Genomic DNA, 15,859 nt, shown 5'->3' with positions numbered 1-15,859 from the left:
AAGACCTTTGTGCAGGAAATTAAAGATGCTATCAAATGAGTCAATGACAGTGCTATGGAAACATAAGTAAAGCATGAGTAAAATAGTTGTCTCTTTTAGTAACAATGTTAAATGTATAATTAGAATATAAAATATTGTAAACTCATCTGAGTCAATAACATGATTTATCCAGTTATTTTTCCATCTTTAACTGTCCTTGGGTCTAAGAGCTGTTTCTCTCTTTCTCATATGAATGAAAGATATGCTTCCCCCATCACCCATCTGATACCAAAGTCATGTTTGCATTGCCTTTTTTTTGTTGTTGTTGAACATTATTTTTATGACTTTGTACAACTGCTTGCTCTCAGTTTCTATTCCAACACTTGGAGTTCATTCTTGATTGTAAAAAGTAATTAATGGGCACCTGGGTGGCTCATTCAGTTAAGCATCTGCTTTTGTCTCAGGCAGTGATCCCAAAGTCCTGGAATCAAGTCCTGCATTGGGCTCCCTGCATGGAGCCTGCTTCTCCGTCTGACGCTGTCTCTGCCTCTCTCTCTCTCTCTGTGTCTCTCATGAATAAATAAATAAAATCTTTAAAAAAAAAAGAGTTTTCAAAAGATGAGAGAAGTGACAGAGGAGAACCAAAAGTCAGTTTGATGGAGGGTTGCCTGGTCTGTAACTGAAGCTGGAGAACAAACAGCAGAAACTCACTGTGCATCCATTTTGTCTTCTTTGTCCTCTTTTTATGTCCTTCATTATGGTCTCTCTGTCTCTCTTTGTTCATTCAACTTCCTTCTGTTTCCTCATGTCTGTCTTCTTTCTGACATTCTTATTTACTTCTTCACTGTCTTCATTTATGTTTTATAAAGAAACTACAAATGGTAGGATAAGACAATAAATGTTTTTTTAAGCCATTTGATGTAAATCAGTAGGGTTTTCTCAGTAAAAAAAAAAAAAAAAAAAAAAAAAACATAGAAAAAGTTGGAAATGTGGTCACATTTAATAGCCCAGTATATTTCTAAATATCTGTGAATGTATGAGATCTAGTTTTTTAGAGCTTCCTGGAAACATTATTTTTCATTAATAGTATACGATATGGCATTTTAGCTGTTACAAACTAGCTTGTAGTCCTTTCATCTTGATAACATTTTCTTTTCCTTACAGTGTCACCTTTTACAAGTTTACCCATCCGAGAAGAAACGACGACAAAACATTTTAACTCTTCCTTGGAGACTCCTAACATATCATTGACTGGTAAATGTGTCTCACCTTTAAAATAATACAATTCCCCCATAACTTTTGATTTTTTTTTTTAAGTTTTGATTTTTAATTAGCCATTGTGTTTTGCCTCATGAAATATTAATCCTTGCTCATGGTCTGGGAACTGGGAGAAACACACCAGTACCTCATATAATTAGAACATAGTATGTGGGTGTCTACTGCAATGAGGGCAGTGTGTTCTGCATGCAGGGAGGGGTCGGCTGGTCAGATGTGGGAAGCCTGAGAAGGACTCTTTAGAAGGGGGAGCCTAAGAAGATGGGAAGGTTCATTTCGATTGGCAGCTCCTCTTAAGTTTTCATCATTTCTTGCTGGTGCATCCATTCAAATCTCTCTGCATTGAAGGGGGAGTTCGTGTACACACTGGAAGACCTTTGTGCAGGGAAATTAAAGATGCTATCAAATGAGTCAATGACAGTGCTATGGAAACATAAGTAAAGCATGAGTAAAATAGTTGTCTCTTTTAGTAACAGTGTTAAAGGTATAATTAGAATATAAAATATTGTAAACTTATCAGAGTCAATAGCATGATTTATCCAGTTATTTTTCCATCTTTAACTGTCCTTGGTCTAAGAACTGTTTCTCTCTTTCTCATATGAATGAAAGATATGCTTCCCCCATCACCCATCTGATACCAAAGTCATGTTTAAACTGCTTTTTTTTGTTTAACATTTTTTTTTATGACTTTGTACAACGCTTGGTCTCAGTTTCTATTCCAACACTTGGAGTTCATTCTTGATTGTAAAAAGTAATAAATGGGCACCTGGGTGGCTCATTCAGTTAAGCATCTGCTTTTGTCTCAGGCAGTGATCCCAAAGTCCTGGAATCAAGTCCTGCATTGGGCTCCCTGCGTGGAATCTGCTCCTTCCTCTGACGCTGTCTCTGCCTCTCTCTCTCTCTCTCTCTGTGTCTCTCGTGAATAAATAAATAAAATCTTAAAAAAAAAAGAGTTTTCAAAAGATGAGAGAAGTGACAAAGGAGGACCAAAAGTCAGTTTGATGGAGGGTTGCCTGGTCTGTCACCGAAGCTGGAGAACAAACAGCAGAAACTCACTGTGCATCCATTTTGTCTTCTTTGTCCTCTTTTTATGTCCTTCATTATGGTCTCTTTGTGTCTGTTCGTTCATCTTCCTTCTGTCTCCTCATGTCTGTCTTCTTTCTGACATTCTTATTTACTTCTTCACTGTCTTCATTTATGTTTTATAAAGAAAATACAAATGGTAGGATAAGACAATAAGTGTTTTTTTTAAGCCATTTGATGTAAATCAGTAGGGTTTTCTCAGTAAAAAAATAAAAAAAGAACATAGAAAAAGTTGGAAATGTGGTCACATTTAATAGCCCAGTATATTTCTAAATATCTGTGAATGTATGAGATCTAGTTTTTTAGAGCTTCCTGGAAACATTATTTTTCATTAATAGTATACGATATGGCATTTTAGCTGTTACAAACTAGCCTGTAGTCCTTTCATCTTGATAACATTTTCTTTTCCTTACAGTGTCACCTTTTACAAGTTTACCCATTCGAGAAGAAACGACGACAAAACATTTTAACCCTTCCTTGGAGACTCTTAATATATTACTGACTGGTAAATGTGTTTCACCTTTCAAATAATACAATGCCCCCCAAAGTTTTGATTTTTAATTAAGTCATTGTGTTTTGCCTCATGAAATATTAATCCTTGCTCATGGTCTGGGTACTGGGAGAAACACACCAGTACCTCATATAATTAGAACATAGCATGTGGGAGTCTATGGCAATGAGGGCAGTGTGCTCTGCATGCAGGGAGGGGTCGGCTGGTCAGATGTGGGAAACCTGAGAAGGACTCTTTAGAAGGGGGAGCCTAAGAAGATGGCAGGGTTCATTTCGACTGGCAGCTCCTCTTAAGTTTTCATCATTTCTTGCTGGTGCATCCATTCAAATCTCTCTACATTGAAGGAGGAATTCGTGTACCCACTGGAAGACTTAACATTTTTTTATGACTTTGTACAACTGTTTGTTCTCAGTCTCTATTCCAACACTTGGAGTTTATTCTTGATTGTAAAAAGTAATTAATGGGCACCTGGGTGGCTCATTCGGTTAAGCATTTGCTTTTGACTCAGGTAATGATCCCGGAGTCCTGCAATGGAGCCCTGCTTTGAGTCCTGCTTCAGACTCCCTGCTAAGCAAGCTTCTCCTTTTCTCTCTGCTCCTCCCTGCTGCTCACCTGCTTTTCTCTGTCAAATCAATCAATCAATCAATCTTAAAAGAAACCCAAACCCCAATTGTAACACCCCTACCGTATTTATTTATTTTCTTTTTGCATGTTCTAGTTATCAATTTCCTCTGTCAGATTAAATTTCTTTAAGAGACATCCATATGAGAACATAAGTTTGCAAATCCTTTGACTATCCAGGTAGATGTTTGCAGCAGCACCCCCGTTACTTACCTAGTAATGACCCTGGGGGAAAAAGGGTTAAGTGTCCGGGAAGAGACAAAGAAGTGGCTTTTTTGGTTGATATCAGGCTATTTACTTACTTAACCTGTTTGGAGGGTTTAAATCCTAACTACTCTTTTATTTTTTATTTTTTTTAATTCTTTTTTTTTTTTAATTTATTTATGATAGTCACACACAGAGAGAGAGAGGCAGAGACATAGGCAGAGGGAGAAGCAGGCTCCATGCACCGGGAGCCCGACGTGGGATTCGATCCCGGGTCTCCAGGATCGCGCCCTGGGCCAAAGGCAGACGCTAAACCGCTGCGCCACCTAGGGATCCCCAACTACTCTTTTATTGTAGTACTACTACTAAAACCAGTATTCTTGCTGTTATGAAGAGACCAAGTATTCACAGTTGTCTGCCTTAGCTTGATCAAACATTAGTCAGGCTTTTCATCCTCCCAGGCCCCTGCACTCTCATTTACCCCAAGTATGAGCAACCACTAATGCCTCACCATGGCCTGATCATGCTTCCTGCTTCCCACCACTCATTTGCCCCATTTCCTCTCAAAAGTTCCTGCTAGCCTGCCAACCCCTCTCTATAAAAGGAAAGCATGTTCTGTTTGATTTTGAGATGCTATCAGACAGATCTGAATTTTGGAGCATCTTCCTTATTCCAATAGAGTTTTTGAATAACATCTCTTTATATAAATCTGGATTTCTTTTTATTTGACAAAAGAAAAGATTTGACATTAATTTTGAAAAGCTGGATTTCTGAGCTGTGAATGGTTGCATTTTCATGTAGGTTGTTGTTCTGGTTGCCTTTTCATCAAAAAGTTTGTCTTAGGAACTGCCTTTATTGAAATATGAAAGTCCAATCTGAAGATACATCTATCCTTATGAGGAACCATAGGCTTTCTTCTTACTGCTATCACTAGGATTTTTAACCTACTTTATGAATGGAATGTTTTCATATTGTCATATTTTTGTTTACTTTGAATTGCACCTACATTTCTACGTTGTCTTTACCATTTTCTCTTTCCCACAGGCCCTTTTAGAAATTGGAGATAAAATGTTTCTTGTAGAGAGATTCAAATATAATAAATTACTTGCACATTTTAGACCAGCATGATGACATTGGCCCACCTCTTAGCAGCTTACTTACCAAAGAAGCTAGAGACTGGGGAAACAGAGGGAGAATTGGAAACATGACCTTTGATTCACGGAAGCCTGGTTGTTTAGTTATTTTATGTTTTTAAAGTGTTGCTAATTATTTACTTAACAAACAAATGGGATTGACTTTAGAAATATATACACAGGATGTGTATATATTTCTAAATATAACTTTATTTAGTGCTCATAACAACCCTGTGCAGTGGTTACTATTACTATTTGCAATTTGCAGATGAGGAAAAGGAGCTTCAAAGACAGTAAGTGAACTGACCAAGGTCCCAGGTGATACATAGGAGTTTGTTATGGTTTAACCAAAGAGGTTAAAATCAAAACATCAGCAGGCAGTTTTCTTGACCATCCTGGTAATGTTGAGGTAGGCTCTCCCCAGTGACAAATTTTATTTACCTTGTTGAAATGTGAGCAGCTGGCATGGGAAGGTTCTAGTGAGACATGGAGTTAAGCAAAGCAGTCACCGAAAGAAAAGATATTCAGATAAAGGTATGGAGTGAAATTTAGGGAGACTAGTTAAGGTCAGGAAAGGTGGACATGCTGCCTAGAGCCAGCCAGGCAAAAGGTCAGTGTTAAGACCTCTCAGACTCCAGGGCCAGGTACCTGGTCCATGAGATTGAGAAAAAAGGGTTAGTGGTTTGAGAAGGGAGGAAAATAAGTGGACTTTTTAGTTTTAAAAGAAAAAGAATAGTGAGTTCCTTATATTTGGCTGCTCAGACACTTTGTAGCAGAGAAGACCCTAGAATGACGCCAAGGAGGCTCAAATGTGTTGATGTTTCTCAGAGGCAGACTGCCATCATCATCATACCTCATGAGAAAACTGGTGAAGCACAGAGTGGGGAAAAAAAAGCGAATACTAACATTCATAGTGAGTAAGAGAAAGAAATGAAAGAGAGATCCTCCATAGTGATACAAATGGCAGTAGCTGCAAACAACTTTTTTCACTTTGGTTTCTCGATAGCAGAAATACTGTTCTTTTGAGCTGGATAATTCTTTGTTCTGGGTGCAGTAGGGCTATTCGGGGACACTGGAGAATGGTTAGTAGCATCCTTGGTTAGATTTGAGTAGCTCTTCCCAACTTGTGACAATGGAGAACCTCTCCACATATTGCCGCTCACATGTCATTTGGGGAGGCAAAAATATACCCAGTTGAGAAGCACTGCTCTATACATAAAGAATAGCTGTGTAGCAGTTCCTCATCCTCTCAACATGAGAAAACAAATGATTTAATAATCATGTGGTTGTTGGGGCACCTGAGTGGTTCAGTCAGTTGAGTGTCCGACTTTTGATTTTGGCTCATGTCATGATCTCAGGGTCCTGAGTCAGGCTCCATGCTAGGCGTGAAGCCTGCTTAAGATTCTCTCCTTCTCCCTCTGCTCCCTCATTCATGCATGCGTACTCTCTCTCTCTGTCAAAAAAAAAAAAAATCACTGGTTGTAAACATTGAACAAAGAATCTCACCATAAATTTAGATGAGGGTGCTAAGTAGCAGGCATGGGACTTCCTAGCATAAGTGGGATAGGGAACCTGGTCAGTTATAATCCTATCCCTTCCCTTGTCTGCTGTGTACATTCAAAATCTTCCCAGTCTTTGAGAATAAGTCAAAAGCTACATCCTCAGTAAGGCACATACAGAGAAGTATTATTTCTGTTTCTCTGATATGTATTTAGCATTTTTAATTCATAAGTAAAAGTGAGTTGATGTTTAAAAATATTAACAATTTATTTTCAGTAATATAGTAAATTAGAGAATCTGAAAATCCCCCTACCACACCTAGAAAATTTAAAATACTGCAAACATTCTTTTAAATACTTAGCTAAGTACACAACAAATAAAGACCATTTCTGCTGACCAAAACTGGTGACCAGGCATCAAGCCTGTGAAATAAAGTTATGTTAGTTTTCCTTGTGTTTGTTGATAGGGCATTTGAGTACTAAAAGCCACAGATGTAAGAACAAGGCCTTGAATCTAAGCAAGGAGGGGAAATGGAACTGAAAATCCCCAGAAAGGTGATCTTTCCAGAAAGCTGGAACTGATAACCCCCAGAAGACTATAAATACAGTGAAAAAGGTTTGACCTGGGAGGTGGGGAGGGGTGGGTAACAACAGTGGATCAGCACCAAGCAATGATAAATTGGTTTCTGGGTTTTAACCTTGTTCTGAATCAAAAACTGACTCCCCTGAGTACTCAAAGTCAAAGACCTGTCCTCAGTGACACTTAGATTGCAAATTTACATTACTACCTGCATTATACAGAAGCCTGTAAGCTGAGAGATAACACAAACATGAGTCTGGCAAGTGTTAATTAGCAGGAAAGCAAAAAAAAAAAAAACATTTATGGAAGGACACATTGCCCACTCTGGCTATGGAGTCTGTACTGAGGACTCGCTCACAAGACAGAAATATAAAATACAATGAAGTATCCCCCAAGACTGAGAGTCAACTAAGGAACAGTAGGATTAGATTGTCCAGAATTTAAGATTATAGAAAAAGTAGATAGAGTTATAATACTAAAACATGAGAAAAAATATTATGCTATTAAAAAAAAGAGATAAAGCATGTTTGAAAAATAGCCGGACAGAATTTCTGGGGATAAAAACCTCAACTTGTCAGAGGAAGCCAAAGCTCTTTTTGACCACTCCTATTTCTGTCTCAACTGAACTCTTTCTAGGGGTAAACTCTACTCAATGTGTGTGTGTGTGTGTTTATGCATGTATGTATTCATAGAAACTCTAGAGTGCTATGTAACACTGTTTTGTATTCCTTAATATTAGTGGTTTAAATCCATATGTATTGTTCTGAATATTTTTGTTGCCAGTCAGTGTTAATTCTTGAGAACTAGCCATATTACGTGGACATACCTTGTTTCTCTTACTTGTATGCACAGTATAGACATACCAGCATTCTTAGACATTTTCCTCTTGATGGGTCCTACTTTGTTTTTTTCTATTGTAAGCCATTCAATAAAGAACAGCTCTTTCTACATACCTCTCTCTTGGTGTGACGGTGTAGTCCTCTAGGATAAATACCATACAGTAGAATTGCTGAATTAGGAATTATGTATATTTTAATTTTAATACATACTTGCAAATTGCCCTCCAAAGTAACAGTTTACCTTTTTCCTCACTCCCTTATTTGACTATAATCCTCCACAGTTCTTGACCAGCACCACTTGATATTATTAAACTCTTTTGTCTTTGTCAGCATGAGCACTAAAAACTCTATCACTGTTGTTTTAATTTGCACTTTGGAGTTGGACATATATATGTGTATGTGTGTGTGTGTTTGTCTGTTAATATCCTGTATCCCGTTTTCCTATTGGGTTTATGTATTTTTTATTTGATGTGAGATAGCTATATATTTTAGATACTAATTTGTACTTTTTATTGAAATTGCAAATATTATCTCCCAGTTGTCTTTTTTTAATTTATTTATGATAGTCAGAGAGAGAGACAGAGACAGAGACAGGCAGAGGGAGAAGCAGGCTCCATGCACCGGGAGCCCAACGTGGGATTCGATCCCGGGTCTCCAGGATTGTGTCCTGGGCCAAAGGCAGGCGCCAAAATGCTGCGCCACCCAGGGATCCCTCCCAGTTGTCTTTAAACATTTACATGGTGTTTTTTTATTGTGAAGAAGCTTCATTGTTTTTGTTTTCTATCATTTTTATATAAGTATTTTCTTTTTTTAAGATTTTATTTATTTGACAGAGGGAGAAAGCACAAATGGGGGAGAGGCAGGCAGAAGGAGAGGGAGAAGCAGGCTCCCCACTGAGCAGGGAGCCCAATGTGGGTCTCAATCCCAGGACCCTGGGATCATGACTTGAGCCGAAGGCAGATGCTTAACTGACTGAGCCACTCAGGTGCCCCAGAAGTATTTTCATAGGAGTATTTTTACCCTTCAGTTTTTAATCCTTTTGAAATAGTTTTATGTACTGTGTGTGGTAGGGCACTAACTTATTAAATTATTATTTTTATATAGATAGCCAAGGTCTCAATACCCTGTACTGAATAGTTCTCATCATATTCCAAATTCGTATGTGCTATTCTGTTCCTTTACTGTTTCAGTGATTTTTAAACATTTTATAGAGTTGGGCAAAGTAAGAAAGAAATTTACATTGTAACCTGACATACCATCATCCATGCACATACCTGGGGGCACATGCACATACACACACACACACACTCTCAACAGAATGTTCATTAAGCAACACCCTTACCTAATAGGTGTGTGTTTTTTTTAATAGGTGTGTTATACTTATAGTTTCTCATCTCTTCCAATCCATTAAAAAAACAAATTTGTGATAACTATTAACCTGACTACTATTATTTTCCAACTTGCAATTCAGAAAATTCTACCTATTTTATTTCATTAATTCCTTTGTATTTTCTAGTATCATTAACACATTAATTTTTTTGAAACTTTATGACACATCTTTATATCTTTGTTCTTTTTTTTTTTTAATTAGGTTTTCCTTGGGATGCCTGGGTGGTTCAGCAGTTGAGCACCTGCCTTCGGCCCAGGGCATGAGCCTGGAGTCCCGGGATCGAATCCCATATCGGGCTCCTGCTTGGAGCCTCCTTCTCTCTCTGCCTATGCCTCTGCTTCTATCTGTCTCTGTGTCTCTCATGAATAAATAAATTTTAAAAATCTTTAGGGCAGCCCAGGTGGCTCAGCAGTTTCGTGCTGCCTTCAGCTCAGGGTGTGATTCTGGAGACCCCGGATCGAGTCCCACATCCGGCTCCCTGCATGGAGCCTCCTTCTCCCTCTAGCTGTGTCTGTGCCTCTCTCTCTCCGTGTCTCTCATGAATAAATAAATAAAATCTTAAAAAAATTTTTAATCTTTTAAAAATAGGTTTTCCAATGTCCTACATTTTCACTCTTTCATATAGGTTTTTTTTTGGAATTGAGTTCCATAACAAATACTTCTTGGATTTTGACTGATTTTTCACTAAATTGATAGAATAATTTGGAGTAGATTTTATGATATTGTATTATCACCTGTAATTTAGGTCTCATTTGACTTAGTACGTCTAAAACAGTTATTTTTTTCCTTTTAAAAACATATTAAAAATAAAAATCATATGGATTTAAGATGTACAACATGATAGTTTGATATACATATATAGTGAAAAGTTGCTATAGTCAACTAATTAACATATCATCTCATGAAGTCATTGTGTTTTTGTAGGATGAGTGTACCTGAAATCTGGCTTATTTCACTTATCATAATGTCCACCAGGTTAAAGGCTGAGTTTCTTTTTTTTTTTTTTAAGATTTTATTTATTTATTCATGAGAGACATAGGTAGAGGCAGAAACAGGCTCCCTGCACGGAGCCTGATGTGGAACTTGATCCTGGGACCCAGGGATCACAGCCTGAGCTGAAGGCAGACGCTCAACCACTGAGCCACCCAGGTGCCCCGAATTGCCTTCTTTCTCATACCTGAGTAATAGTCCATCTTCTTTACCCATCCTTCTCTTTCTGGGCACTTGGTTGTTTCCACATCTTAGCTCTCATGAACAATGCTACAATGAGCATGGCAGTGCAAATATCTCTATGGGATCCTAATTTCATTTTCTTTATGTATATACCCAGAAATGGAATTGCTGGATCATATGGCAGTTCTATTTTCAGTTTCTTGAAGAATCTCCTTATCGTTTTCCATAATGGCTATAACAATTTCCAATCCCATCAATCATCAGTGTATAGGAGTTCCCTTTTCTCATATATCTGTTGATCATTTGTATCTCTTCTTATGCGAAATATTTATTCAGGTCCTTTGCCCATTGTTAAATTGACTTATTTGTTTTCTTGCTTTGGAGTTGGTTGTGTTCCTTATATATTTTGGATATTAGCCCCTTAGCAGATTATGGTTGGCAGATATTTTCTTCCATTCTATAAGTTGTCTCTTAACTGTGTTGATTGTTTATTATGCAGAAACTTTTTAGTTTGATTAATTCTACATGTTTATTTTTGCCTTGGTTCCCTATGCGTTTGGGCTCATACCCATGAGATCATTGCCCAGACCAATGTCAAGAAGCTTTTCCTCTATGTTTTCGATTTCCCTGGTTTTATGATTAGGATGGAAACCAAATTGCCAAAGACCTAAGAGGGAAAGACAGCAAGAAACCCTGACATAGTCTGGTTAAGACATTGGTGCTGGAACTGTACTCTTGATGTCAATGTTCAGAATAAAAGCACATAGTAGATTTTTAGTATAACTGTGAATGGATGGGTGAATGAAAGTCATGTAGCAGGTGTTCAGTAAATAAGTATTGAATGAATGGATAAATGAAGAAATGATGCTTATTATTGCTAGACATTTGCCATTACTGTTGTGATTAATTTCTAAATTCTGCATAGGTCCTTAAGTCATTCCCCGTAACTTTAAAGTCCTGGGTGGTAGGATATGATTAGTCAGGTGCATTGCCCTTACCCTCAGAGAGTTAGAAGCAATATCTGTATTTTTGGCTTACATAGTGACTGAGGAGGCTTTGCTCCTCACTAAAATTTACACAGAGGGGAAGGGTGTTCAGATTCTGGTTATCCAAAAATATAATAGTCCATTACCACAGTGTTGGATTAACTTCATGTTAATTATTTGGAAATAATAGTAACCTATTTGATTACCAATACAGTTTAACTATTAATTGTATTTTCTCTCTGATATGAACAGTTGTTGTAATATTGTCCTATTCCTTATGTTGTAGAAAAATGTATTTAATTGATGGAATTTCACTCAGTGCTATATACCCTCAAATTAAATACTACATTGTTGAATGAAGAAGAAATGTGCCTTTCTAAAATTCAAATGGAACCATGTCCCTTTTAAATTTTTCTTTGAAATAATTTTAAATAGGTTTAGAAAGTAGAGAAATAACCACTGTACCTGGTACTGATGGAAATGGAGGAAAACTGTGACCAGCAGGAACTTTATTTAATAAAACTCAGCCAGCATCTTGGCTAATTTTAGAACATTTTCCGTAATATTGCTGAAGCTTTGAATTATGGTTGGTATACCCAACTTCATGTAAACCATTCACATTTTCTAGTATTTCCCTTTCTTTTGATGCTATCTGCATAAAATTCCTAAAAATTTTAGAATAAGCTGTGCTTATACCACATCAGCCACATAGTTCTTAGGTCTTGAGGAATTCCAAAGGGAGGACTTGGAGATTGTGTGTGTATGAGTATTTATGTATTCAGATATACGTATACCCATACACACTATGTTAGGCTTACATCTTTTTGTGTTTCTTGTGCACATTGGTGATTTTCTGTTCTCAACTACAGAATTCAGGAACCACAGGATTTTAGACTCTATCACATCAGTACCGCACTGATCAGATGTCATGTAAATAACTTGATAGATTCAGTGAAAAAAAATAATGATCATGAATGAAATTTAATTTGGGAGGAGGTGAAGATGTTAAGAATCAAGGAGCAATATTCTTTTGTTCTTGTACAAATTTTGAATATGAAGTTTATGATACTGTATTTTATTCTTATTCAGAGGAGTTATTTTATAAACTCATTAAACTCCATATGATAAGAAGCATCACATAAATTGAATAACAACATGTTAAAAATAGGATTGATTGCTTCACATTTATAAAGTGGTGTTGGCCTCATGTTAGAGTGGCCATCCTACTATTTCAATGAGGATTCTAGATGTTCCATCTATATTTTAGGATGTAACATGGGACCGCATTGACTTCTATGGTAAAGTAAAGGAGAGCTCCATATTTCTTATCTCTGCCTCAGAATTGTCCCATTTTGTTAGTTTTTTATGTGCACTTAACTCTTATTAATAAAAGTTTCTACTTTTAAAGCATGCTTGGAAGCACTGTTCTATGCAAGAAATTTTAGTTTGCTTTTTCTACTTTTTTCCTTTTTTATAAAGGAACAAAGTAGACTTTTATTTCAAGTGATATGATTCCTAAATGGGCCCGTTAAGGTCTAACTGTTATAATTTCTTTGAAGATTTCAAATTGCTTAAATGTCCATATACTTTAAAATTTTTAATTATAAAAATAAGAGAGCATTATGAAAATAAGAGACAGATGTAAATTATTATATGAATTTAAGTACAGTCTTTTAAAAATATAGTTCAGAAAATGATCAAATAAGTATAGTCTTAGAAATGTCGATGTCATGGATGTTTTTGCAATACTCTAAAATAGCAGAAATGCTGTTGTTTTAGGGAAGAAATGCAATGGTTTTGGGGAAGTTGAAACATTGTCCATTGAGTTCAGTGGACATAATATTAGTTTGTTGGCTAATTACAAAATATTTTAAAGTTAGAAGTGAAGCTTTTTACATATTTTTGATTTTCAGATAGGAAAGCAAGCTGCAGAAGCATCTGTGAAGTACTGCAAGAAACAGAGAGGTAACAGTCACAGCTTGGAGCCTCGCCTGACTTACAGGGAGGCTACAGTGCAGTTTTAATAGAAGCATTTAGTTGAAAGTGGGAATGTTTAAAATATGTCGATCATACAATTTGTCTATCATCACATTGCCATATTGCTGCATTATAAATTTATTTCATCTTCTATTAGTATTTTTTTTCATTCAAAATCTCAGTTCAGGGGCACTGGAGTGGCTCAGTCAGTTAGGCATCCAACTCTTGATTGGCTTAGGTCATGATCTCAGGATTGTGAAATCAAGCCCTACAGTGGGATCCAAGTTCAGTCTGGAGTCGCCTGTCCCTCTCCCTCTGCCCCTGCTACTGCTTGTGCATGTGCTTGCTCTCTCTCAAATAAGTAAGTAAGTAAGTAAATAAATAAATAAATAAATAAATAAATAAATAAATAAATAAGTATTAAAAAAAATTTCAGTTCGATAGTTTGAAAGTGATGAGGAATTTAATTACATTGTCATGAGAATTTCATAGTTTTGACAGTTGGTACACATAGTTGGTTATGGGAATCTGGACTCAGCCACACCCAAATTTGTATTCATAATCATCCTGATATATGACCTAAGGAAAGATAGTTAATCTTTCTTTGCCTCAGCTTCCCCCTTTATAAAGTAGGAATGATAAAAATGGTACTTATCTCATAGAACTGCTACAAAGATTAAATGATATGAGCAATACAGAACTTCAGGCAGTACATGATAGCTTTTGTTAAATTCCCCAATGAGGTCAATATTGAGAGGAAGTTAAGTAGGAAATTATCCAGCAGTTAATATATCACTAAAATTCTCCTTATGATAGTTCATTTAATGCTTTCTTTAGTCTCATGAATATATATTGTGCCATTTTACAAATGAGGAAACTGAGGTGTCCAACATAAAGATATTTTGTGTTGCCCTGCGAGTAACCTTAGGCAAGGAACTTGATACAGAACTGCTCCCTTATGAAATGGGGATGATAATTCATATTCTAACTTCCCCATATGTTAGGAGGCTCCAGTGAGCTGCATCACTGAAAAGAGAGTGGTGCCCCAGAGTCACCTTCTGGAATGTAAATATCTCTGTAATGCTTCCTGCTAGGAGTGAGAATGCTGCTGTGCCTTCTTGCCAGTTCTCCAGCAAGAAAGATGATCTGTCTTCAGCCCCACAGGGTGCCAAAGAAATAATGCAGGGGTCAAAATAGCCTTCTCTGGGTGTTCTGGCCTCCACCACCTCTGGCAACTCCATGGCCTACAGCAAGACCTGGGTCTCAATCTGAGCAGGGTGGCTTTGCCAGCATAAACTCAGGCTGGGCAGAAGCCAGCAGTAATGAGTGACACTCAGTTCTGACCTAGGGAGAAGACTCAAGAAATCTCCAAAGACTTTGTCGTTGAAGCAACAACTGAGCAGAGTTTGCAGGACATGAAAGAATTTTCTGTAGACTTTGATAGATGGTCTATCTCCCACACATCTTATTTTGACCTCCTGTGGCCCCTTCCTTCACTTTAAGATATCCTTTCTTACTCCAGTAAGGGGATAAACCAAATTAGTTCAGCTTTTCTAAGGATTGATGCAGTACCAACAAAGACCATAACTGCTATGAAGAGAGACTGGAAATGCAGACCCCTCCATATGGGTGCAGTCATTCAGCATTTGTTCCCCTTGGCTGGCATATTTCGCTTGTAATTGGTGTCCTTCAGGTTCATCCATGTTGTTACATGTTGCGAATTTCCATCCCTTTTAAGTGGGTGATGTTCCATTGTATGTATATATCACTTTTTTCGGGGCATTCATCATTAGGATTATTTCCACATTTTGGCTCTTGTGATATAAGTCATCTGAAATATTTAAACTCCTAGAAGCAAACAGTAGAATGGTGGTTACCAGGTGCTGGTTGAGACAGAACTGGGGAGGTATTAGTCAAAGGTACTAAGTTTCAGTTATGCAAGACAGTTATGTTTTAGAGATTTACTGTACAACATTGTCATTATTGATGATTACACTTATGGTACAATTAAAATTGGTTAGGATGGTAGATCTCATGTTAAGTATTTTTATACCACAATTAAAAAAAATAAGATACTTTTTTGCAAATAAAATCAGAGCAATTATATAATTTGAGTTTTGCTTTAGAAGGACAATTTTGGTGTTGTTATAGAAAGTATGTGGAGGAAGAGAAAATGTAGCCAAGAGAAGATAGGAGGTCATTTGTCTGGTCTTGATTAAAAATAAGGTTATTCAGAGGAAAAAAAGTTACAGGGGAACTGAGTCAGAAAATTAAACTGATAAAGACAGAATATCAGGAGAGTAGCATATAAATTTATTTGATATAAATTTTATGTGACACAGGATCCTTCATAAGGAAATGAAGATCCAAAGAAGTAGTTAAACCTGAGTATTTTTATGCTGGTTTGAGGAAGAATAGACAGTCATAGGACAATATGATGGGTCAGAGTATGAGATAAGTATAATAGGTTGGGAGAAGTGTATCAAAGCTTGTTAGGATTCTTCTCTGCATCCCCTTGTCTTCAGAGATGAAGATACTCCTTTCTTCCAGGTATAGGAAGGGACTATCTCAGGGTTTTATGACCTATTTCAGTGGAGAAGGGCAGGCCG

General features: G+C 37.0%; 1 protein-coding gene across 1 annotated transcript in view; it reads left to right on the top strand.

Moving 5' to 3' along the window:
- The window catches only part of EMB (embigin), a 52,556-nt gene that overhangs the window by 12,032 nt on the left and 24,665 nt on the right, over window positions 1-15,859 (top strand). Inside the window, exons 3-4 of the mRNA XM_055325831.1 lie at window positions 1,144-1,233; window positions 2,753-2,842. Coding sequence (XP_055181806.1) covers window positions 1,144-1,233; window positions 2,753-2,842 — 180 coding nt within the window. The remainder of the gene's footprint in view (window positions 1-1,143; window positions 1,234-2,752; window positions 2,843-15,859) is intronic.

The sequence above is a fragment of the Nyctereutes procyonoides genome, unplaced genomic scaffold (assembly GCF_905146905.1).
Source record: "Nyctereutes procyonoides isolate TBG_1078 unplaced genomic scaffold, NYPRO_anot_genome, whole genome shotgun sequence".
Classification (NCBI taxonomy): domain Eukaryota; kingdom Metazoa; phylum Chordata; class Mammalia; order Carnivora; family Canidae; genus Nyctereutes; species Nyctereutes procyonoides.
This window is presented reverse-complemented; position numbering and strand designations above follow the sequence as displayed.